General features: G+C 39.3%; 1 protein-coding gene across 1 annotated transcript in view; it reads left to right on the forward strand.

The window, feature by feature from the left end:
- The window catches only part of LOC139737391 (pericentriolar material 1 protein-like), a 51,604-nt gene extending 37,215 nt beyond the window's left edge, over window positions 1–14,389 (forward strand). Inside the window, exons 27-41 of the mRNA XM_071648067.1 lie at window positions 268–335; window positions 864–1,164; window positions 1,665–1,917; window positions 2,304–2,387; window positions 3,137–3,337; window positions 4,074–4,232; window positions 5,583–5,845; window positions 6,563–6,834; window positions 7,811–8,007; window positions 8,680–8,729; window positions 10,315–10,386; window positions 12,044–12,152; window positions 12,620–12,832; window positions 13,326–13,500; window positions 14,379–14,389. Coding sequence (XP_071504168.1) covers window positions 268–335; window positions 864–1,164; window positions 1,665–1,917; window positions 2,304–2,387; window positions 3,137–3,337; window positions 4,074–4,232; window positions 5,583–5,845; window positions 6,563–6,834; window positions 7,811–8,007; window positions 8,680–8,729; window positions 10,315–10,386; window positions 12,044–12,152; window positions 12,620–12,832; window positions 13,326–13,500; window positions 14,379–14,389 — 2,428 coding nt within the window. The remainder of the gene's footprint in view (window positions 1–267; window positions 336–863; window positions 1,165–1,664; window positions 1,918–2,303; window positions 2,388–3,136; window positions 3,338–4,073; window positions 4,233–5,582; window positions 5,846–6,562; window positions 6,835–7,810; window positions 8,008–8,679; window positions 8,730–10,314; window positions 10,387–12,043; window positions 12,153–12,619; window positions 12,833–13,325; window positions 13,501–14,378) is intronic.
- The last annotated feature ends 10,603 nt before the right edge of the window (window positions 14,390–24,992 follow it).

Below are 24,992 nucleotides of genomic sequence, written 5' to 3' on the forward strand. Positions count from 1 at the left end.
AAATATTTTTCTAAGATAAGAGGTTATTCTTTATTGCCTTCCCCTGAAAAGAAATAAGAAATAAAGCAGTTAAAAATGTGCTACCTCTGAAGCAAATTAGCTTACTTTGCAATTGGTACTGACATTTCAATGAGATCAGTCATGCTTAGTAGAACATGAAAAATAATTCAGATAGGATGCTGTCAATGGGGTGGCAACTGTTATAGTTTGAGAACAACATTTACTTTCGTATTTACCTATTTCGTGCTTACTACTTCATGCTAACAGGGAAGAGCAGAGAAAACAGCGAGAGGACATGGGTAGCCAGCGATCAAATGCTTCTTCAAGCAAAGGAGGTGAGAGGTTGCTTAATTATTGTTCTAAATTAAGTGATGTTTAGCTATCATTCATTGATTTTGGGCTTAGATTCTGGCAGAGTGTCTTTTTATGTTAGGTATGATGTCATGATTGTACAATGATTATTTTTGCTGTCCATATGGCTATGCCTTATGGTAGTTCCTATTGAAACACTACTACCTCTTTTTAAGTTTACAGCAGCCATCAAAAATGTTCTTTTACTGGCATGCCCACTCACACTTCACACCAACATTCTGTCAGAGTTCACATTTTGACTCCTTCAGTCTTAAGAGGGAGAAAAAGCTCCCTGACCTAGCAGGAAAGAGAATTTCAATTACTGTGTTGTTTGCCATGGATTATTGAGATGTTATTGCTTTATGTTCAATGTCTCTATCAACTGCAGTTGACTCAAGGCTCATGGGAATTAATGGGTTCTTTCTTCATTTGTCAATGTGTGCTGTCTTTATATTTTTGAAATCATGTAAAAGTTGATTCTAAAAAAATTGCTGTCATCCCCTGTCACACAGGCAAGCATCCTATGCCAAGCAGTGCAGCCCAGGCAAGGGCCCAGCTGTCCAGCCAGTCCAAGCCCAGTGCCCGCCTGGCCAAGATGCTGGGCCCCAAGATGGGCCAGGGGCTCAGTTCCTCCATCAGTGGCACTGCCTTCCTGGACACGGCCAGCATCGCCAGCACATTGTCCATGTCCAGTCTGCCCGGAGAGTTCAGCGACCGCGCCAACGGACGGTCAAAGGATGCGGGGCGGCAGGGTCAACAGCAGGCCTTGCAGCAAGACACTGACAGATCGGTCAGGTCGCAAACCAGCGAACTGTGAGTAGAATCATTTCCTGGGTTTTATTGCAGTATTTCTTTGTGCAGTGCATATGAAACACATTTATGACTTGACAGAGTGTATTGGTGATACCAGACTTTCCCAGTTTGACAAGGTTATGGTCCATAGTGCCTCTCTTTCAATTATAGTGTGTCATTGATGACGGGCCCCACTTTAATTTCAAGATCTCCAGACTGTAATCAGTCAACTAAACTAGCCATTTAGTGAAGACATTATCGGGATATCTTTTGAGGGTATCCAGGGTAAAAGGTATTGCAATTCCATGATGTATGCCATCTGTCTCCAATGTATTAATGTGTAGGGCCTATTATCATTTTGTTGTTCTTGTTGGTGTATTGCATAATATCTCTTTGATGTCTTGTAACCATCATACAGGCACAAGTTTGGCATTTTGTCTATTCGTTTTTTCTTAATATATGTAAAAGGTTTACTGCATTCTGGTTTAATTTTTCATTCATATCTGATGTTTGTGCCGCAGTGAGTCGGATGCGGGCAGTGAGTTCTCCTTGTTTGAGGCTCTTCGAGAGTCCATCTACTCCGAGGTTGCCTCCCTCATCTCCCAGAATGAGAGCCGCCCCCACTTCCTCATTGAGCTCTTCCGCGAGCTCCAGATGCTGAACTCGGACTACCTGAGGCAGAGGGCGCTCTACGCCCTCCAGGACCTGGTCTCCAAGTACCTGACGGACGACAACACCAACCCGTCCGAGGCAGCCACCCTGCCCTCGGAAAGAGTGAGTGTTAACCACCCCTTTTTCAGTTAGAGAAACAACCCATCAGACAGATTAATAGCTGCCTTCCCTGGAAGCTAATAATATGTCTTATTGTGACAGAGCAATTGAAAGATGCAGTGATTTTTGTTGGAAAATTTTGAGAAAATCATATTGAAAACACATATGAAAACTAAGGTCAGGTACAAAACAGAGTTAAGTGTGATAATCTTTGTCTTTACCTGTAAAGAATGATGGTATGCACAAGAGCTTAGACTTTTCTTTTCATGATTGAATAAGCTTGGTGCATGATCAAGAGCATGAATATTTCTCTTAGTGATGAAAAAAGCTTGATGTAGATGACGACATAGTGGTTATGCTGTAAATGTCTTTCTGTGTTTTCTTCGCAGTCACTTCCTGCCTGGATGAATTTCATTGGTTCTGAACAAACTCCCAGTGAGAGTTTCATCACATCAGATGAGGAGGAGATCAAGGTAACTTTTTTCTCCCTTGCAGCCGAGTGCTAACTTCCATAGTACACATGCCAAAATGGCTTGGGTTTCTAAGGAGTGTGTGCCATGTCATCTTTATCATCTTGGAGCTGGCATGTCAGAGCTGAGCTTGAATGTTGTTGTACAAAGAGAAATGAATATAAATTTGAGGAAACATTACGTTTTCTTGTGAAAGTTAGGGCATGTTGTGCACTCTTATTGGAATTTACATTAACTTTCCGTTGCCCCTTATGAAGCTCATAAATCCTTACGGAGCAGACAGTGGTGCGTTAAACAGCTGTAACTCCTTTGTGTTGTTTGAATGTGTGTGTTCGCATGGTTAGGTGTGTATGAGAGAGTACTTTACAGTTTGCAAAACTCAGTTCCTAGAACTTCAGTTGAGCTGATCTCCTTTTGTTAGAGCGACCCTGGAAGAATGCAAGTAGACCTTATCAGAAGTAGCACATGATGATACCGCAAACTCTTTTCACAAGGAACTCCCTTCTGAAAGACTGGGCAGTGAGAATTAAATGCATTAAGGGCATCTTCATTGTTGCGAGCAAACTCAAAGTTTGGATGTTACGATAGGGAATTTGTCTGTTGCGAAAGTTATCACATACTTTATTCCAGACATGGTCAGTGAAATGTGCGGTGCCCATTTTACCTGGATTAGGTTAAAAGTCTGCTCTTGAAGCAAAGACAAACTTTAAAAGGTGAGAATCAAGAACGAACTCTCTCTCCTACTTGACTAGGCGCGGTTGTTTGGTGCTAACCTGCAGCGACCTCATGAAAGCTCCTATGCAGTGATGCTGGAGGACGATCAATATGACTACATAGAGAACGTGGACTCTGCCAGCACTCTCTCAACACCGCCCTCTACGGGACCAGGCGAGTTTGGCTTTGCCAACGACGACCTGGGAGACACGGTCATTCACCTAGACAAAGCACTAAAGGTATGTGTACGGATATGTAGAGAGGCTGTTGTCAGTGTACGGAGGTGGATTAATGTGGGGGCACTGTGACAGAAATCATTATGTAAGATAAAGAGATGCTGATGTTCATCTAGGATGTTATGCACATGTGGGACAAGGAATTGATATGTTTTTCGATTATCTACGTATAGTTGATATGTGTAGAGTGTGTTTCATATGAACACTACTTGCTGAAAAAGAAATGAAAGTCAGATGTCTTCAAACTCAAATGTTTTTCTCATTTCCGCATGGACAACTAGAGAGTAGTGGCATGCTCTTAAAGGCATACTTTACCATTTGCAGATGAAACAAAAACCCACCATTAGTGCTTTAAAATAGTTCTGAAATGTGAGTTAGGGATAGAAACAACCAACATACAAATTTGAACCAGTACAATCGATATGAAGTATTGTTGAATATAGAAAATGTGAACAATAGTTGTAATAAAAATGTTTCCTGACTAAACCGTTACAATTTAGTCTGCAGTTACGGTTACAGTTACTGTTTAATATGAAAAATACTGATATCTCCTTATATTTTAGGCTTTATTGCAAAAATGTTATATAGTAGGGTGTTTTGTCATACAACAGACATACACATATACATCAAATTAGAAATCTTGAAAATTTTTGAAATCACTACTCCCAAAGGTAAGACCTTTTTAAGTGTTGGACTTTCACGCTCTTTCTCTCATTTCTCTGTGTGCCTCTTGGTGCAGCGTATGCGTGAGTACGAGAGGATGAAGGCAGAGGCAGAAGGAGCCTCAGGGACTACCAGCTCTATGGACAAGGACAGGGCGGCCATGTCGGCCTCAGACATGACTAGCAACAGCTCAGCTCAGGACATGGGAAGCGAGAGCTCCTTCTCAGATCTACCGGTGAGTATCTCAGTCTTTCTCTCTCTCAAAAACTGAAGTTAAATGCCAAATTTGCTCTGCAAATGAAATTCAATACAAATGGAAGCAGCAGATCAACATTGATTCTCGAGCAAGTGAAGTATGACAAAGGATGATCATCTACACTTCTAATGGATTGTCATCTTATGTAATACTCTTTGAACACTTAGATCTTTATAAGTCATCTTCGTTATTTGGCTTTCATATCACCTTTAGGCAAATCAGCTGCTCTGCTCAGTAAATAGGGTTTTTTATGTCCATGAAAGAAATGATAGTGGATTTATAACCACTGCTTGCAACGTTTCATGGACCTTACATTCTCAATTACCCTTCTGCACAGAGGATATCAAAAGCCTGAAACACATTAAATAAAGGCACAGTGTTTTTTAACATTTTGTGTGGTACAAGTGACATAATGGTCACAAGACCATTAGTTCTGAATGCCAATAGGGCTACCATGTCAGATGAATACATTCACAGAATCATTTTTATTTTCTGTTTAATTCACTCCAAATTTGACTAATCTGTTGCTTCCATCTTTATGTGTGCTGTTACTAACACGTGTTTGCTCCAAGATTATATTGTACCTTTTATGTATGCATTTCTTTTCAGCAATTCATTACTGCAAGCTAACAATACCTTACGATTTTGTTCTTACTTTTTGATTATTTTCCAAAATGTGGAGTTTTTTGTGTGTGTGTACTTTCTGAAATGTGACATTTAACTGTGTATGCAGATTATTAAAGCAACCATTGATTTGCCGTGCATGTTACAAGGTTTCTGCTAGCTGGTATGCATGATTGAGGGTCTACATGATTCCAAATTTAAATTGCATGGAAGTTTACATTGAGAAATGTTAGTCACACTGGAGAAAATGCAGAGTTTGCACACTTTTAGGAAAAAAGTGAATGTTTTACGGTCAACAGATCTGTGAAATTAATTTGAAATTGTTGATAAGTATGCTTGCTTCTTTCTTCTTGTTACCTACATTCAGCATTCAAATCTTGAGTGTGGCATGAACCAGTCTAACAAGTGATTTGCTTTACTGTTTGATGTTGCTTTGCATCAGCGTTATGCTTTTACCTGCATTGTGAAACAGCTGATTTTAATTAACATTTTTGTTTTGAGTGTTTGCATTAACTTGCTGTTTTGCCAAAATTAATCTTTGACTTTACCTCAATTTTTGCTGGAAGTACTGCAAAGGGTCAAAGCATACAGCTGATGCAGTTTGCTTGTCATGTGGTACGAGCAAACACACAAAGAAAGAAAAAAACTGACAGAGAATGACACCTTCTTGATTGGCATCTTCTCCATTTGTGTAATTCTCGCTAGATGTCCTCTCTCCCCTGCCTCCAGTACCCCCGCATCGACACCCGGCAGCTGGACCTGCAGATCAAGGGCATCATGCAGGAGGTCATCCCCTACCTCAAGGAGCACATGGACGACGTGTGCTCGCCCCAACTCCTGGCCTACATCCGCCGCCTCGTGCTGGGCCTGGCCCGCCAGAAGGACGAGAGCCGCGAGTTTGTGCGCTTCTTCAACCGCCAGCTCGGCTCCATTCTCGAGGACTCGTTAGCCAAGTTCTCTGGAAGGAAGTATGTACAAATACCATACTTGTCTTTGAATTTCTTTTCTTTTCTTTCTTTGTTTTCTTTGATTTAGGAAATTGTGACTGCAAACCAGAACCATCATAACTTACGCACATTTAATAAAAAAACAATAAACAAACAAACAATTGTATGATGAAGATCAGGTCAAACGGACATAAATGGTACAATCCATGATACCATGACAAAAAGGAAAAGAAATTAATGCAAGTGTCTGCGGGATCACGTAGAACTTGAAAACAGTAAAAAGATACATGAAGAGTAATGTACACCCTCTAAAAACATGTTTTCAAATCTTCCACTGTAAAATAAAAAAGTGTCTGCAATACTGTAAAAGTGGATCTTTTTGCACTCTGCCGAGGAAGATGAACTTTGCATATTTCTAATAGTGCAGAATCAAAACATTACATAGTTATACGTAATAACAAGCAACAATTTTCACTTGCCTTTAGTTTTGTGCTAGTTTCTGATTGTGCAAACTGTGCAAAAGTTTCCACACTGCAAAAAATGTCCGCATTCACAGTATTTGATATAAAAGAATACATGTTCATACACTTTTGGTATGTATGTGTGTGATGGCTTGATTATTCATTTTCATTGTGCATTTATTTGTTTCTGATACAGAGAAACAAAAATTGAACAATATTTTTTTAAAGGCTAGTGAAATCCTTGTGAAACATGAGCATGCCATTCTTTGCCTGTCAGGATGCGGGAGTGTGGTGAGGACCTCCTGGTGGACATCTCAGAGATCCTCTTCAACGAGCTGGCCTTCTTCAGACTGATGCAGGACCTCGACACGGCAGGCAACAAGCTGAAGCAGGAGGCAGCGCGGGACAACAGAGACAACGATGAGGACGACGACGACGAAGAGGAGGATGACGATCAGGAGGAGGAGGAGGAGGAGGAGGAGGGAGATGAGAACGCGGAGACGGGGACCGAGACGGGCACTGCTCAAGACCAGGCAACGGGGGAGGAAGGTAGGGGGTCATTTCATGGCAGGAGTGCACGGGCAGAAATCAGGAATGACTGGATAGAGAAAAATTTATCCAGCATGCCAACATGTACACTGTATATGTTGTCATTGCATTATCCTATGTAGTTTTTGTTGATGGTGTTACATTTGCGAATTTCACAAGTCGACAGATATTTTCGAAATCAGTAACTTATGAAAATATTGCCTCATGTAACGCAAATGTGCTGTTTGTCTTATCCAGGATGGAAATCTTGATGCTTGTAAATCTAGTTCAGTCACTGTGCCAATAGTAAATCCTAGATATTACAGTGAAAGCCAGGGCACTGTTTCACGAAAGTTGTCAGCCCTGACAAGTTGTCAGTTTCTAACAATCACCATAGTAACAGTCAGTTACCAGAGCTTCTCAGCCAATCAAAACACTAAGGATTTTACTGACATTGTCAGAGACGGACAGCTTGTCAGAGCTGACAACTTTCATGAAACGGTGCCCAGGGCTAATGCCTGTTCAGAGGACATGTTAACCTTGGTGTGAAGAAGGAAAGAACACAATATTATTGCATGATAATTGTTTCTGATTTGTTTTGGGTCCCCCCCCCCAACTGTGATTACTTGATTTGCATGGCATATTACAGCAAGAGAAATATTATTTCCATGGGAATATCTCACAGATATAATATATAAATATTTGTAGTTTTAAGTTTTGTACTTTTATTACCTTATGTTACCTCATGTTATTTGTAAACTTTCGCTAAGCTGTTTTGTTTTGTTTTGTTTTGTTTTCTTACTCATTTTCAGTTATGTAACTTTTGTATTGTACAATTCATTGTGTAACGTGTATTTTTAATACACGGACTGGCTGAAAAACTTCCTCCGGCTGAGCCCGCTACTGTGACAAAATAAAATGAATGAATGAATGAATGAATATAAGATGCCCGTTCTTCATCCTCCAAGTGTTGTTGTTGCCTTGTTCTCGTCTGCAGGTGAGAGCAGCTCAGATGACTCTTCCACAGATGAGGAGGATGAGGAAGATGAGGAGGAGGATGAAGTGGTCCACCATACAGACTCCAAGGGCAGTGGCAGCCAGCAGGCCGGAGGCATGGGGAGCCAGCTGATGGAAGATGCCCTGGCCAGCGCCATGGCAGTCGCTTCCAAGTTTGAAGAAGAGGAACTGGGCAATGTGAGTACCAGAGGAAATAATTGGTCCTTGATTGAAAATTCAGTGAAGTATGACTGACGGTGAGGATAGCAGACCTCTTTTCTTTTCTTCTTAAAAGCTGCTGCCCTGACATATGATGTAATAGGTGTTATTGTGCATAATGTCTTATTGTTCTTTTGATTGCCGACTGATGGAAGTGTCAGTCCATTTGTCATTTCTGGCCTTCTTATCAAGAGATCACTTCAATGCCATTAAATTAAATATGCTGGAAACACAATATCATATTTGTACAAATGTCATGAACGATACATCAGAGATCAGCAGTACAGAAACTGCTGTAGTTAGATCTGCTGTTACACAGATGCAAGTTATCAGGTAGCCGAATGTGGCAGTCTGTGAATCACAAGTTAGAACCTTGCTCCATATGTCAATCATTGCTACTGCAAGATACACACAGATATTGGAAGACACATACCATAAGGGAGTTATTTACCTCAAAACGAATACTGAACTTGGAAAGCGTGAGGGAAGAGTAAAGCGCCATGGAAGAAGACTTGACGATTATCAAGTGGTCGTAATTCTGATTTCTTTGAAAATTTTCACTGTTTTATGCACTGTTATTCTCCAGTGTTAGAACATTTGACAGCATATTACTGACATTTGCTTCTTATTCTCTGATCTGTTAATTTTTAGGCAAGAGACGACTTGCTTGCAACACAGCTCGAAATAAGTGACAGAGATGAGTGAGTATGATGAAATAATTTTCAATTTCCTATTTAAATCATTGTTTGACATCATAGTGCATCGTACACTACTATGCCATACCAAGTTTTCAGGATTATAGAGATTTTGTGTTCTCAGGTTGATTGATGGATTTGTATGTTTGATATATTGCACCATATTGATATCATTTTGTTATTTTGCTGAATACTGTGATGGGAGTTTATTGATTACTAATATTCTCGGATTTTGTTTAATTCCTTTTCTTTCTTTTTTTTATGCCTCCGCAACGAAGTGGCCGGAGGCATTATGTTTTCGGGTCGTCCGTCCGTACGTCCGTCCGTCCCGTTTTGTTTTTGTCGATATCTCAAGAACCGTGTGGTGGTTTTACATCAAACTTGGTATGAGGGTATATCCTTGGGGGATACTAGTAATACTTTGTGTGGATTTTAGGGTCACAGGGTCAATGGTCAAAGATCACAGGTCATTTTGTGAAAAAAAAAATGAAATTTCATGTTTTTCTCCATATCTCGCAAATGGTTCAAGGTATCTTCATGGAACTTAGTATATATGCTTGTACCGATGGGCAGTGATTATCTAGGGAAGTTGGGGGTCATGGGTCAAAGGTCAGGGAGGTTAAAGGTCAAGGTCAACTCCTCAAAATATCACTACTTTCCTTATATTTATGCAATGAATGAAGGGGATTTTTTAAACTTGATGTATACATGTATTACCCAATATATATTCTGTGGGAAGTTTTTTGCCAAAAGGTCAAAGGTCAAAAGGTCAAAGGTCAAGTGAAAATGCTGAATTGCACTTTTTCCTCCATATCTCAAAAGTAACTCAAGGTATCATCATGAAACTTACATATTTATGCATGTTCAACCTAACAGTGATTCTCTTTGGAACTGTGAGGTCAAAGGTCAAAGGCCAGGTTTAGATAATGCTGTTTTCCCATTTGATACTGAAATTATACTTTTTCTCAATACCTTGAAAAATTACTCAATGCATAAACTTATAAGAGGGTCAAAAGTCAAGTAAAAATCATCAGTTCCCCCAAATACCTGCACTCTGACATTTTAATCATTCATCCAATTGAACCTAGTTCTAGGAAATTGAACATTCAGCACATTTGTGTCAAACCTGTCATTTTAATATTTTGCCAATTGTTTGAAACTGTCATCACACATTGTCAAGACATTGTACTATAGACCTATTAGGAGAACCATGCATTATGGCGGAGGCATATCAGTCGCCATAGCGATATATCTAGTTACGGAATGCTTATTATCTGTTTTGTTGATTATGTAAGTAGGAAAATGATAATGAAGCCAATTTGTATTGGGTGGCTGAAACTTTGAGGCTTTGTGCGTGTGACATCATGGTCACATGACCACGGCTGGTCATCCAAAGATGCCCCTTGGATGGCATAGTTGTAAATGATTTCCTTGCACATAGATTGCAATGATACCCATGCTGTGGTTGTTGAATTCACATTGATCTGTAGCTTAGGAACAAGTCAAAGTTTAGTTGATTTTGTCCTCTGAAACAGTGTGTATGTGAACTGCTTATTCATGAGACTCATAATATGTGCTTCATTTCCCGCAGGGATAGTGAACCCCAAGGAGTGGATCACCTCCAGATTGAACTCTCCATGAGTGAATCGAAAGGAGTCACATAGTGAGTGCCATTTTCTCTCAGATCTTTCTCGTATTTGTAACAGATGCTGTAGAGCAAGATATTTTTGCGAATTGGAGCTGACAGCCTTTTTCGCAGCTTGAAATTTTTACAAATTGCCACTGCCATTCAGTACATATAGTGCAGACAAGAACTTTCCCATGCATTTTTAGCTCACCTGAGCCGAAGGCTCAAGTGAGCTATTGCGATCGCTCTTCGTCCGGTGTCCGTCGTGCGTAAACTTTTCACATTTTCATCTTCTTTTTGAGAACCCCTTGACTGACTTTCACCAAACTTGGCAGGTAGCATCCCTAGGGGAATAGGATCTCAATTTGTTCAAGTGGGCACCATACCCCACCTGGGGGGCCCCCAGAGGGGCCCAAACCCAAAAAATTAAGGAATCTTAAAAAATCTTCTTCTCTAGAACCAGAAGTGATAGAGCTAAGTTAATACTATGAATTAGTACATTGATGACTGTAGTTTCAAGTTTGTTCATGGCAGAATCAGGGGTGCCCCCCTTGGGACCCAGGGGAGGGCGGTGGGGAGGGGTCCTAATGGGGCCCAAATTGTACATTTTCATCTTTTTCTTGAAAATACCATTATGAATTTTCACCAAAGTTGGCAGGTAGCATCCCTAGGGGGAAAGAATCTCATTCCCATCAAATGGGCACCATGCCCCACCTGGGGGGGCCCCAGGGGCCTAAATTTGGACCTAAATTGTAAATTTTCATCTTTTTCTTGAAAACCCTATCACAAATTTTTACCAAACTTGGCAGCTAGCATCCCTAGGGGGATAGAATCTCAATTCCATCAAATGGGCACCATGCCCCACCTGGGGGGCCCCTGGGGTCCCACCCCCACCCCTTGTAAGGAATCTTTACAGATTTTCTCTAGAACCAGAAGTGATTGAGCTAAGTTAATACAATGAGTCAGTATATTGATGACTGTTGTTTCAAGTTTGTTCATGGGAGAATCAGGTGTGCCCGCCCCCCGTGGGACCCAAGATGGGGGGGGGGGGGGTCCAAATGCAGGCCTATATTTTCATCTTCTTGCTGAAAACAACATAATGGATTTTCACCAAACTTGGCAAGTAGCATTCCTATGGGGATAAGATCTCAAAGTGTTTGAATGGGCACCATGCTTTCCTTGGGGGGCCCCAGGGGGTCCAAACCTCCTAAATTAATGAATATCCAATAATATTTTCTCTAGAATCAATAAAGTGATAGGGCTTTAAGTCTTTCTTTTTTTTCAAACTGCAAAATTCAACATTCTATAAAGTACAGTGTACTTGGCAGGTATTTTCACCAGTGTGATAGAATATATGTAAATGCCCCCAGCTCTCAAAGCTACCCCAATCATAAGTTTGATTATGTTCAGCATCATTTCAATTTCAACTCAATTATGATTGGGTTCAAATGGAGCTTGGTATTGGCAATTAGTTTGTAGCGTGAGGCATATCATTTGTTTCAATGATGTGGCAATAGTGCGTTTTCGGCCATGCATCATATACTATGCACAGAAGAGGTGCAATTTGTTTATACCCAAAGCCCCATATGTCTTAACAATTTCTTACTGCTGGAGGTTTTCCTTGTACAAGGATAATGCATGCTTGTTAGCTTTGTTCCTATCACTGAAATGTTGGTGATGATTGTCTCTGCAGCATTGGCAGCGGAGAGGAGGAGGATGATCCAGATAACCTAGGGGAGGTCATGGAGGAGACAATCACGAGCATTGGAGCAGCCAAGGCGGATGGGGAAGAAGACAGTGTGGTAAGTTAGCAGCCTCTACCAGCAGCTGTTTCCTGCATGCATCCTATATACTGCATTGTATAGTATGAAGAGCAAGCTTTTGTGTATCAAGTCTATAGGTGATGTCACAAATCATATGTCCACAAATTGGCAAAGTTTTGAATATTCTGCTCAAATAGATCTCAAGATAGATAAGACTTGTCATAGATTCATCATTCTCCTAAAATTCCCATTCATTAACCTGGGTCTAGAGTACAAGCAAGTATTTTGGGCTAATGTCAGTGTCAATTTTTTGACTTCGTATTGATTGCATAAGATCCTGTATGCAGTGGAAAGAAATTGTTATATGAAATATAGATGATGTTTTGTCTGTATGTGTTGACTGGTCTGTAAGGGAGAAAATCAAACTCCAAACTAACGCCCTAAACCGCTCACAATAGTTCCTAGAATGTGCACCACTCATGCAAGGGTTTTCTGTCTTCACAAAGGACGATACGACCGCTAGCACTGAGATCCTGGTGGATGCGGTGAATTCCAGCCAGCGGGAGAATGCCTTGGGACAGGAGAGTCCAGAGAGGGACACCGCTGCTGACACTAAGACATCCGATGCCCCTCCCATCCCCGGAGCTGGAGTAGGGGAGAACAACAATGAGGAGATCACAGTGGATGACTTGCCGGCCAAGCTGAATGTTCTGTCAACGGTATGACTCCTGTTTGAAACTGAGTGCTTGATGTTTGTTTGTCATCACTAAGTTTAGCGAGTTGATCGTGTTATCTGTATCTCATCGCCTTTCCTAGCTCTTAGACGGTTTAACTTCCTGGAGTGAGAGGGAGTTATTAGCCCTATAACCAAGGAAGATGACCAAAATTGATTGGAGCCAAGTGAAGTTTCATAAATGATGATTTTTTAAAATGCTATGGACATTATTTCCTCATTTTTCCAGTGTTCTGCAGCAGGAAATCATATATGTTGGACTAACTCTATATGAGCTGATGCAAACATTCCATGGTCAAGTCAATTACTAGATAGTCATGTCACAAAATTAAGGCAGTATTCACTACAAACTTGTCAACAGGAAAGGGAATGTATGCTCTTGATTTCTCACACCACTTCTCGTTTTGAAACATGCCCAATGAAATATCACTGCATGTCACCAGCTCTATTAACTTCTTCTCTCTATACTTGTTCCGCAGAGTGCCATTGAGAACCAGATGAGCAAGGAGCAAGTGGCCACCGGTGGCATTCAGGGTGTGATTGAAACCATGGCAACAGGAGAGGCCCAGCTGGCGGGAGATCCCCTTGCCATCCGGGCTCCCGAGGGAGCCCCGATGGAAAATGGCATCATGGAGGCCAGCGCAGAGGACATAGGTATGTTCTCACCTGGATCATAACTTTTCGTTTGTTAGAGCCATTTCATTAAGAATACTTAAACATGGCATCTCTGGCTTCAGTCTAGCCACATATTTAGTGAGAAAGTATATTTACAGAAATATCAGTAACTTAAATGTAAGTGATGAAATATTTGTTTGAATTTGTGTGTGTGTGTTGTTGTTTTTTTAGAGTTGAATTGGGCCTTGTTTTATGTGCAAAATTAATTATAAGTTAGGGAAGCAAATGAAGTAAAAGTAGTAGATTTACTTCATCTATTCACGGGTAGGGGAAAACTGGCCAAATTAAGTGAGGGGTAAGGAAGATTTTTGAACAAGGCAACTGAGCAATACAGAGATTGATGTATTTTTACTAGATTGCAATAAACCCAGAATGATGGATTTCTGTCCTGTGTCAAAGGTCTCTCTTCTGTGGAAAAATTTCAACCTACTAATATTTGCGTAACACTAAGACTTTAAAGGAGGAACTTTCAAGAAGGCAAACTACTCATCAGAAATATTGATTATGGCCAAGAATTCTTTTATTGCACGAATGCTGAATACTGTAAAACACAACATTTTTGCGGCATGAAAGTTTTGCGAATTGGAGCCAGCGGCCTTTTTCGCAGCATGAAATATTCGCGAGTTGCCTCTAACATTCAATGCATTTAGAGTAGACAAGAACTTTCGCGTGCATTTTATTCGCAAAATTAAAATGCATGCGAACATTCCTTGTTTTACAGTATGTTGTCGGTTATTGCTCTTGTAACATTTTTGCTCAGAGGCACTTCATTTAGATGACTTGACTATTGTAGATTGTTGAGCTACAATATTAAAAAGTTTGTCCAATTTTTTCTCTTTCCCCTGGCTCCTTTGCAGGATCAGAGTGAACAAAGTTCTGGCAGTGCTGGGATACTGACGTGACAGTAAGAAGAAGTTGGCACCATGAGAGACTAAGTAGTCAGTCCATTCCAAAGCTTGTACATACAGAGACTATTATGTAAAGCCTTATATGAAAAAAGAATTTCTTGAAGTGCTGGGGGAAAAAAAAATGACTTGTCATGGTGTTGTTAGTTACAAATGAGTGTACAAGATCTGCTGCAAAGCTATGTCACTTCCCATGTGAAGGAGGTTGTTGATTGTGTGTGACACATGTGTGAAATGTTCTTTCATGCGAGTTTAAGAAGAATGATAGTTTATTTAGCCAAACTAGTTTAAAAATGAATGTCTACTCATTAAAAAAAAAGAGATATCTTATGTACTTTATTGATTAAGATTTCTACCTTGGACAGTATACTGCAGAGATTGAATGTGTCAGTGTTCACAAAAATGTTTGTTGTTTTTTTTCCAAAGCTTGTTCATGTTCTGATGTTAATCATTAGAGAGATCTATAACTCTGCTAGTGCTTAAATCTGTTAGAAATTTCTTGGCTTAATTGGAGTGTTGTTATGCTTAGATACACAAACGAAAATTGTGCCATTAAAAATTGAGGTGCACACAGTATTCAGTCATATTAAGACGGGAAAAATTCTGAAATATTGTATCCTCTGCTGTAAAACACAATATATTCGCGACATGAAATTCACGAAATCAAAATGCACACAACCATTCCTCGTTTTACAGTATAACAATGAAGAAACTGAATATACGTCGCACAGAGTGATAGTGAAGTTTGAGTGCAGTAACATTGTTCACTTGCATAAATGATGACGTACAAATATCCTTTTTTCTCTTTTTTTTTTTTTGTGGTGTTAATCTACATGGAGTTCATTTTATTGGGCATTAGTGTTAGAGCTGTTCATGATGATTCCAGGATCCACCTAAAAGCAAGGATTACTCTCAAAGGAACACCCCTAGTTCAACTTCGTGCTGATATTGATGTAGCAAAGGGCTCTTAGATATTCAAAGTCATTATTTCCGGGAGGTTTTTTTGGGGGCGGTGAATTCCTATTGAAATTTGATGTGTGGTTTATGAAATTATACAAAAGACACACAAACTGCATATTTGTGCGAGTGCATCTTTAGAAGACTGACTATTACCAGAAATCTTCAGGCATATTTTGAAAGCATCAGTGACAATGTATCTTCTTAGTTGTGATATGCATTCTCACATTTTAGTCGCCTCCCTGAGAGAATTTGGCCACCTGCTAGTTACTTAAAATGTTCACTTGTAAGCATTCAGCAATTCAATTTGAGGTCATGTAAACATAGAAACGCTACCTGTGTGGTTGAGATATAGACATTGCTGTTTACACAGAAGCAACGTTTGCTACCCTGTAAGAGCACTAGTAAACATTAATTTTTAAGTGCTGCTGTGCTTTTGAGAATTTCTTAGGAAATATTATTGGCCTACCTTGAAGCACCATGATTGTGAGAATTCTAGTCTATGTTAGCTCCTCTTTTGAGAAAGGACTGCAGGTTACATGTGTGATGCCCTTGAAATAACTGCATCTGCACACTGTCATAAAGTAACGGAGAGTTTATTTTGGACCATCTTCAATTTAGTTTGCACAATGCAGTGTATCAGCAACGTTAAATACTGGTCCCTGAGAGTTGTTTATGACAGGTGTACATCATAATGTAAATCTACAAGAGTTTAGTATCCCAGCCAGAGAAAGTTTTTTAGAGGCAAGTGATAAAATGAAAGGCACGCAGCAGTAATGACATTCCCTACGACTGACTTCAAACGTGGCGGGGGTGATTCGCCGCACGTCGCCGCCATTGCGTAACTGCTATATGTTCCGTCCAGAAATTCAGCCTTTCTGCACTGCTGTTTAGCTTGTTGGTGTCAAATGTGTACATTTGTAAATTACTCGGTTTCAACTTTACAAATCTTATGAAATATGGAGCTTGTCTGTAAGCTGTTGCAGATGACTTGATGTATATGTATTCACAAGATTTGCAAAGGGTTTGAATATTTTTGTGTATTTGCGATCAAGCCCACTTAACATAAATGTACATTCCTCACAGAGAGTGACCTTTAAAAGGTCTTAAGACTGCAATGTGTAAATTCGTCCTTGTTCATGGTTTTCTTTCCATTTTCAGAACTTTGCTGTGTGTTTATATTGCTGATGGAATATATTTATGTTACGTTATGAATTTTGAATCGAACATGACTTAATTTAGTTTGTATCAACAGATGAGATTGTTTTAACTCCTGGCAATAACTTGTTTGAAATGATAGCATGTTAAAAGCAACATTGGCGTGTACAATATTCTCTCAAGCACCTTGATAACAGAAAGTGTATTTTCAGCTTTGATATCTTCTTTGAGTTGTGTAGGATATTTTGATTGCATATGCACTGTTAGCGAGACTCTGCCTTCCGTATCCGTGTGTTGACGTACTATCAAGCCTTGGTTTTGGATGTCTCACTGTTTTGACAGTATGGGCTGTTCAAGATGAGAAAATGTGTTTCCACTGTACTTTGTTCGCTTCTGGCTGTGTTTAAATCCAGCTCAAAATAGTTTGATGTGTAAGTGAATGTTTCATTTGACTCTTTGCCCTCTCACGTTTTTGTACACTACCCAACCCCAACCTCCACATTGTGCATTTTTGCATAAGCATACTGATGGCATAAATTCAACCTGTTGATGATCTGTATATCTTAGCAGTACTCCAGAGGACCAATACAGTGGATGCATTAGCGATGTTTTATATATATATATATGTATATGGGGACGGTGTAAATTGCTCGAAGCTGTGCATTTTGGCAGACAACTAAGAAGACCTCTAGCTGTAAATGTGTTGTAGTTTGTCTTTGTGTTTGATGTGTGCCCCCTGCACAAGAGAGAAGTCCTCTGTTCAAGTTTCTCAAAAGAAGAAGAAGGAAAAAAAAAAAGAGTTTCCACCCATGATCCAGAGAGTCAGAAAGCGTTTGTAATTCAGTGAATTAAACTGAAAACTTGGGCTATGTGCACTGAGGACTAACTAAAAGGAGGGGATGAAGAGATGTGAAAGGGAATTTTGTATTTTGTTTTGTAGGGGAATGTTTTCCCCCACAGTGGAACACACTCAGAAAACTGTTGTTTCTTTCATCCTGTTTCTTCTAGTGCCTTTCAGATACTAATTCCAAATGATTGATGTGTGGAGTAAATGTTGTAGACTTCTAGTTTGGAAAATAAAAAATTAAAAATCTCAAAAGAAATATCAAAGCGGAAACTGTTATCGGCCTGGTTATCTCTGTGTGGTTTTTCTATCAAAGGGGACTTTTCACAAAGGATTTGCGAGCAAGCAAGATCATGACGTTTGACTTGTTTGTTGATATATGTATGTCAGTGTGTGTACATGTTGCCTGGTGCCAATGATACTTTCTATTGTGTTGTTAGGAGTGATTGTAGTACTGCCATAAAGTGAGAGTTTGTAAGCCAATGAAAGATTACTTGAAGACCTGTCAGACACAGGGAATACAGGCACGACTTCTCTAGGCTGTTCTCTCGATGTCAATGTCTTTGTCGACAATTTCCTTTGTGTGTCAACTCTTTGGCAACCTGTAATGATTCCATGGAGATATCAACTGAAGTTCACAAAGTCATTTGTGGGCTATTTTTCTTTGAATTGTCACCTGCAGTGTCTGAGGTCTTTCTGTTGATTTTGCTGACGACCAACACAATTCTGATGCAACCCATTACACCAAGTTAATCCATTACTCCAGACAGATTACTCTTAATCTGGTCTTTTGTGCATTTCTGAATCAAAATATTGGTAGTTGAGGACAGACCACAGTAGTACATGACTACAATGCAGCATTACTATAAGTATCATCATATTATTATTATTATATACATATATATGTGTGTGTGTGTGTGTGTAAGTATGTGGATCGTTTATATATCATAATTTATCCAGAAACAGTAGAACACTGGCCTAATGAAGAAAATCAGGTCAAGCTGTACAAAAGTAACGACATTTTAAATACTGACCAAAGAGTGTGTGAATATGTGGTGGTGGGGGGGGGGGGGGGGGATGTGCTTATTCAAAGGAAAGCTGCACTCTTTATACACTAAGCAAGTTATCACCAGCTTTCGTTCTGTTTCTTGATAACGACAAGGTGTCAAAATAATAGCCTTACAGACCTGTAGGGTCTTCTTTGTCACTCTCATACTCTGAAATGAAGCAGATGGTTTTTTTTTTTGCATACCAAAAGATGTATGGTCAAATGGTCCCTAGGCATTCCCGGGATGTGGCAATGAATACACCAATATGAGCGGATTCTGTGCAGGCGGTGTATATTGTCAATTAGACTACATACTAATTCTTAACATTTTGTTATGAATAGTACTTATGACACTGTGATGATGATGATGATGATGATGTTGATGATGATGATGGTGATGATGGTGTTGATGGTGATGATGATGGTGATGATAATGACGATGGTGATGGTGATGATGATGATTAGTGGCAGTAGTAGTAGTAGTAGTAGTACAGTAATGTATCATAGCTAATTTCCAAACTTCCAGGGGGCACACCCATGCCTCTTTTCGTAGTGATCCTGCTGTTGAGGATCTTGTGTCATTACAGTAATCTCATGCTGCTTCTGTTTTGTTTTCACAGTTCCTATCATCATCATTAACCCTCTGTGTACAATGTTTGTTTCCTGTCCGTAGGTTTGTGTGTGAAATTTTATACTCATTGCCACAGAAAAGATTAATAATGAACAGCACAACAAAATACATGTAATCTAATTTTACATTGATTGGCATCATAGGAGTCATTGAAAAAGTTTGACATGACGAAAACTGCTTATGCAACAGATCCACATAATCATGTCCGCTGCTTGCCTCCATAGTTTTAGAACAAAATCGTAAATGCATGTGCTGAAGTATAACTGATTAATGTGTATATACTGTATATCACTGAAGCAAAAGAGATCGACGCTATGACGCGTATAATTAAACTACCACACACTGCACAACATGGTATGGTCATCATGGTTGTGTCCTCTTCAAATTGGCATCAGGTCCTCACCGTCTTCAGAATTGTTGTGTACGTTCCCAACTGACTCAGCTGGTACGGCTATGTACAGCTTTCAACCACCGCACGACCACTGATCCCTGATTACTAGTATAATGTACTTCCTATAAAGACGAGTGCGCACGACTCTGGTAAAATGTTGCGATCGCTTTGCCGGCGAGGGCGCAAGTTTGATTTCTTTTGTTGAGATGATGCAGTGAGAATTCTGGCACGCAATTTTCTATATAGGCGCCCCTGTTACTGGGCGTGATGTAATCTATTGCTGTTTGGTTTGAAGAGACTTTGACTTGACTGGCAGGGATGAGAAAAGTTATTTGGGCAGAGTCTAATTAAAAACAAAATAAATGAGCCAAAAGAGATGGGGAACTTTGCAAACTATCCAAACGGAAGAGGCAGTTTGCTTTGATTATTGAAATATTTTTCTATCCTTTGCTGTTTTGCCAATTTTTTTATAAGCCTACTAAATCATGAGTGGATGCCATGTTCTCAATATGAGAAAGTTAGAAAGAAAGGGAAAGGAAGAGAGACAGTAATAATGTCATACAGTCTCACGAGATAGCATTACGACATCGTAACAGTCGGGAATGCAAACCTTTAGGGGACAATGACCTCAACGGCTCACAACGAATATCCAGGAAATACTTTCGTTTGTTTACGTTTTGGTTAGGAGTTTTCAGATTACAACATCTCTCCTTCATAAGTTTAAGCATCGCAAATGAAACTATTACAACTCTGAAATAACATGTTTTGTGACCGATGTCATTATCTTTTTATTTATTTTGTATGCAAGTGAGTCAAAGCGTCGCAATTTACTTAACTTTGTCCATGTGCAAGGAATATTTTTTTGCTCTCATTGTTTGATCTCGCTCTAATTATCAAAATCAAGTTTAACACAAATTTATTAGTTTCATATTTGGAATTATCTACATGTAGTTAAAGATCCGCTACTCATACGTCTGTGAATCGATCAGCTTGTCTATCTATCTATCTATCAATTTATCTATCTATATAAACATACGCGCACACACACACACGCACAAACACACACATGTACAGTATATATATATACTATATATATATATATATATATATATATATATATATATATATATATACACTCTATACTATATGATATAGATACATGTAATCATAGTAGATCTAAACTCCACCGCTGATGCATTTATGAAGTATGACAATGAGCTACATAAAATTTATCAAATTACGTAAGTTATTCAATGTCTTCTCCACGTAAAGACAACAAAGTTTTGATGATTACATCCAGTATAAACTAGTGCTGAATTCTTAAGAGTGATAAGCTCCCTCAACTTAACCATGATGTGTAATAATCATATTATTAGTGTTCAGGAGCAACAGGAAGGAACGGCTATCGGGATCATTATTCACTATTTTTGGGTGCGTCCCTTCCCATATATACCTCTTTCTCAAATGCTACATATACTATGAAAGGTCTTCTTTCCAAACTTGCCGAGAAGTTTAACGAAAGGTCGTCGACCGTATCCCTTCTGCTCGAATTTGAAGTGAAAAGGGCCGGCCATCTATTTTTCATCGTTTTTCTATTGTTTTTGTTGTTTGACAATGTTTGCCGTCGTACCCAAAACAGCGCCACCACCGACACTCGGTCGTCTGTGGACAATACTTTCTTGTACTCACAGCCTAATCAGACAGTTTTCGGAGTGTGTGCTTCTGACGTAACATTTTTATGATTGTTAGCAGTTGATATGATGAATGTTATCACGTTTTTATTTCATCTGACTGACAAATCGCCCTATATCGACGTGAATTAATAAGTGTTTTAGTAGCAGCCATGATAACAAAATCATGGACATTTAGCTGGATTCCAACCAACGACCTTATGATCACCGGACAGGCATCTTCTCAAGTAGACCATCAAGCTTCCGCCCGACAGGCATCCTTAGCGTGCAGCGGGTGCTGCGTATTTGTTCAAATTAATGAAATTCTGGTGTCGGGTCGTTTTTATTGCGACTGATTGACAAATTGCCCTACATCGACGTAAATCACATTTGTTTTACAAATGGGTATTATACTAAGATTTATACTGCTATCAGGCTCATTATGTTTATTGGTTTAAAAATGCAATATTATAATAACGAGAGCCGAGAACTGTACTTCTCTCTTCTCTAGATCTGCGCTGATTGAGGGGGATTTTATTTCCAAAGGAACAGCAACCAAAAAAAAATGTAGATATTTGTATGCAAGTCAGTGTTAGACATTTGAGATGAGCACACCAGCTTTTATGATTTGTGCATTTCGATGTGACCAGTATCCCTGTTTTGTGAAAATATGTGAAAACGCAAATATAATAACTTTGCTATCAATTCAGTGTTCGTTTTTTTATGAAACTTTTACAGTTCAATTGTTGTACATGTTGAAATCATTTTATCGCATTCCGCATTCTGTTTTTTCATCATTGCGCATCGTCAATCTATAATTGGACATGACTTGACAATTCACTTTTTATCAATGTAGAATGAATTTGCCAAAACAGATTATAATGAACGTGTATAATTTGTCTATATGATTGGCACTTATTTACGTCAATGAAGGGTAATTTGTCAATCAGTTTCAATAAATGGCTCTTGTTTGTTTTTGTTTTTCATTTGAATGAAATTCATAATAATCATTTAAACAAAAATAAAAAAGAAATCATATCTACGATTAGTCATATGCAAACGTTTATGCGCAAAAATATCAAGGTAGTAAAATATAACCATTCCATGGTGAATACAATTTGCGAAGCATGGAAGATGAGTAAAAATGATCGAATTGACTATATTCGCACACATATTAACGAAGAAAATGATAACTAGAAAAAATATTGATTATAGTAATTATGTAAATTATCGGCTGAAATATATCAACGTATACTGTTCATTATGATTCATTGTTGTTGTTTTTTAATTTGTCATGTAATTCCTAGTTTACGGCCGTCCAGCAACCAAAAATTACAAAATGTTCCTCGAGAAAAAAAAATAGAGATAAGAAAACATGTATCGTTAATCTCTCCAAGTCTTGCTTTTCCTGTATAAAATTGTGTTTGTTTTAGGATGTAACATCGGCTTTAAATCGACATTCTTCAGTCATGGCGCATCATTATACAAAGTAAGTCAGAATGACCGGCTCTCTATACAAACGAACTCTCACCATTTACAGACAACGCTTCTGTCTTGTCATGTCCCCCATGCGTTCGCTTATACATCTCAGTGTGTACACGGAGTCGTCTAATTAATTCCCTAATTGAATTCCCCTCGCCCAATCAATACCAATTTAAAGCGGGAACATACGTTAAGAGCAAGCGATGTTGCCTGTATATAATACGACACAAAAGAAGAAGAAAAGCTAAGAAATAAAAAAAGGCGAAGGAGAGAAGAAAGGGTAACGAAACTAAAGTGTACCCAGCCGGCAAGCTACAAAGAGGAAAACTTAGGTATGACAAACATATCTATATTTGCAAATTTATTTGCTGGGTTTCAGCAATATTGGCTGCGCAAGAAATAATGCACCATCTTTGACCATGCTGGCGATTTCATCTGCTGTCGGGGGGATAAGAAAAGAAAGAATGAAAAAAAAAAGAAAGAAAAGAAAACAGAGCTCTCTGACTTCGCAATTTTCTCATCCGAGCTTTATTACGAAGAGTTTCATGGAGTACTTGGCTTTCATTAGCATTAGTGTGAGCGATGCTATATCCCCCGAGAAATTTGAATCTGGGGGACACAATTGTATTATTTCGACATTAGCAACGATATCACACGGAGAAGCGCTAAGGAAATCTCCGTTATTCCGAGCACTGTTTGCCGCAGCGCTGATACTTTCACCGACGATGTTAGACTCCCCCATGTGAAATGGTAAAAAAAAAATATTGATGATAGCTTTAAAGCAACTCCAAGTAAGGTGAAAAAGGAAAGCGAATAATAGAAAAGAAAGAGGGGAATAGGGAAGGGAGAGTGACAGGGAGAAAGAGGGGCATATCTCCAGATAAGAAGAAAAAAGGGCGACAGTGTCATCGACTTTCTACCTATGGCACTACCGTGATCTCTGTTGTTTCATATCGAAGTCTTCCGCACACTGAATTAGGTTCCATTCTGTTGCAGCGGTTCGCCAAGTAACTGGATGTCGTTAATCTCATCCTGATCTTTTTTTTTTTCAAAAGCAATTCTTATTGATCGTATCAAAGTGAATTCTGTATGATTAAGTATCGCGAAGAATGTACGGAACAAATAAAAAAAAAAATCAGGCTAATGCAGCGCCAGCAAATTTGTATAAATATTGTAATAAGCTCGAAGAGATTTTGGGCGTACTTTGATTTTAAATTTTCTAAATACGTTTGCAATTTGTTCATAGGCTGACGATTTCACGGCGATTATTTTGAAACATTGCAATAATTGTGAGAAAAGCCAATAAATGCGGACGGTAACTTGTTTTCTTCTTACAACGTCATGCTTGTAATTTCCCCCGTCAAATTTGTACGAATAGATTTTCTTCTTGAAATTATCGCGAATAAATCCATTTTCCCTCGATCAAGTAATAACAAGGATGTTGTTATCTTTAGGGTGCTATTAACTAACTCTGAGGCATTTAAGGGCGGGCTTGGTTATGCGGTGTTTTCCCCTTTACTCTTTCTAATGTATTTCTCGTTCGAAATTGCATGGAAGGAACGCGTTCTGCGAAGTTGTTAAAGAATCTTTTTTTTCTATTCTATTGGAGAGATGGTACTATTGACTGGTTATCTTCTGGCTGTTTCTCTTGCCACTGGTTGCCTGCGGCTTGTCAACACGCACCGATGAAACATGCCTTCTCTGTGATTTCAGGATTGCGTATAATTGGCCTATTTCCTTCTCCACCAACATGTAAATTCATCACCCCTCTCCCCTGCTCCATCCCGATGGGCATGCGAATTTTGAATAATGTACCTCCTAGTGCTGTTAATATTTTAATAAAAGATGAGAACCGGTTTCTCTGGCTCGCAGGGTAAACGCTTAGGTTTTCCAGGCATCCCGCGTCGCTCCACAAGCGTTCGTGTCTTCGGATTTCTTCTGCAGAGCCCCCCTGTGCGTAACCACCCGTTTGGTATAAAAGCACACGATGTACTGGGAGGTACTGATCGGCTGCGTTGGAAGGGGTAGTATTTTTCTTTAATCACGTGGGAGCAATAATTGATTAGCTTCGAACATGAGTACTTATCGATCGATCTACTCTCCCGTTTGACATCCTCAATTGTCGTACTTCGTCTGGCACGGATATTGCGAAGATTTCTTCTTCTTTTTCTAAAGAAAATGGTGAAACACTGCTTAATCACCATAATCAGAGGAGGAACAGGAAACAAATAAGACGGATGGCGCTTTTGGACAGAAAAAACAGACTGAGAATTACGAATTGTAGAATTATTGCGTTGCAAAATATTATTAAAGGCAGTGAAGATGATATATCATAGTAAACTGTTGTTCATATAGTTTAAAAGGATATGAGAGCTAGTATCACTA

Source organism: Diadema antillarum, unplaced genomic scaffold, assembly GCF_040938485.1.
Source record: "Diadema antillarum isolate AM-2024a unplaced genomic scaffold, OU_Dant_1.0 seq00000692_RagTag, whole genome shotgun sequence".
In the NCBI taxonomy this organism is placed as follows: domain Eukaryota; kingdom Metazoa; phylum Echinodermata; class Echinoidea; order Diadematoida; family Diadematidae; genus Diadema; species Diadema antillarum.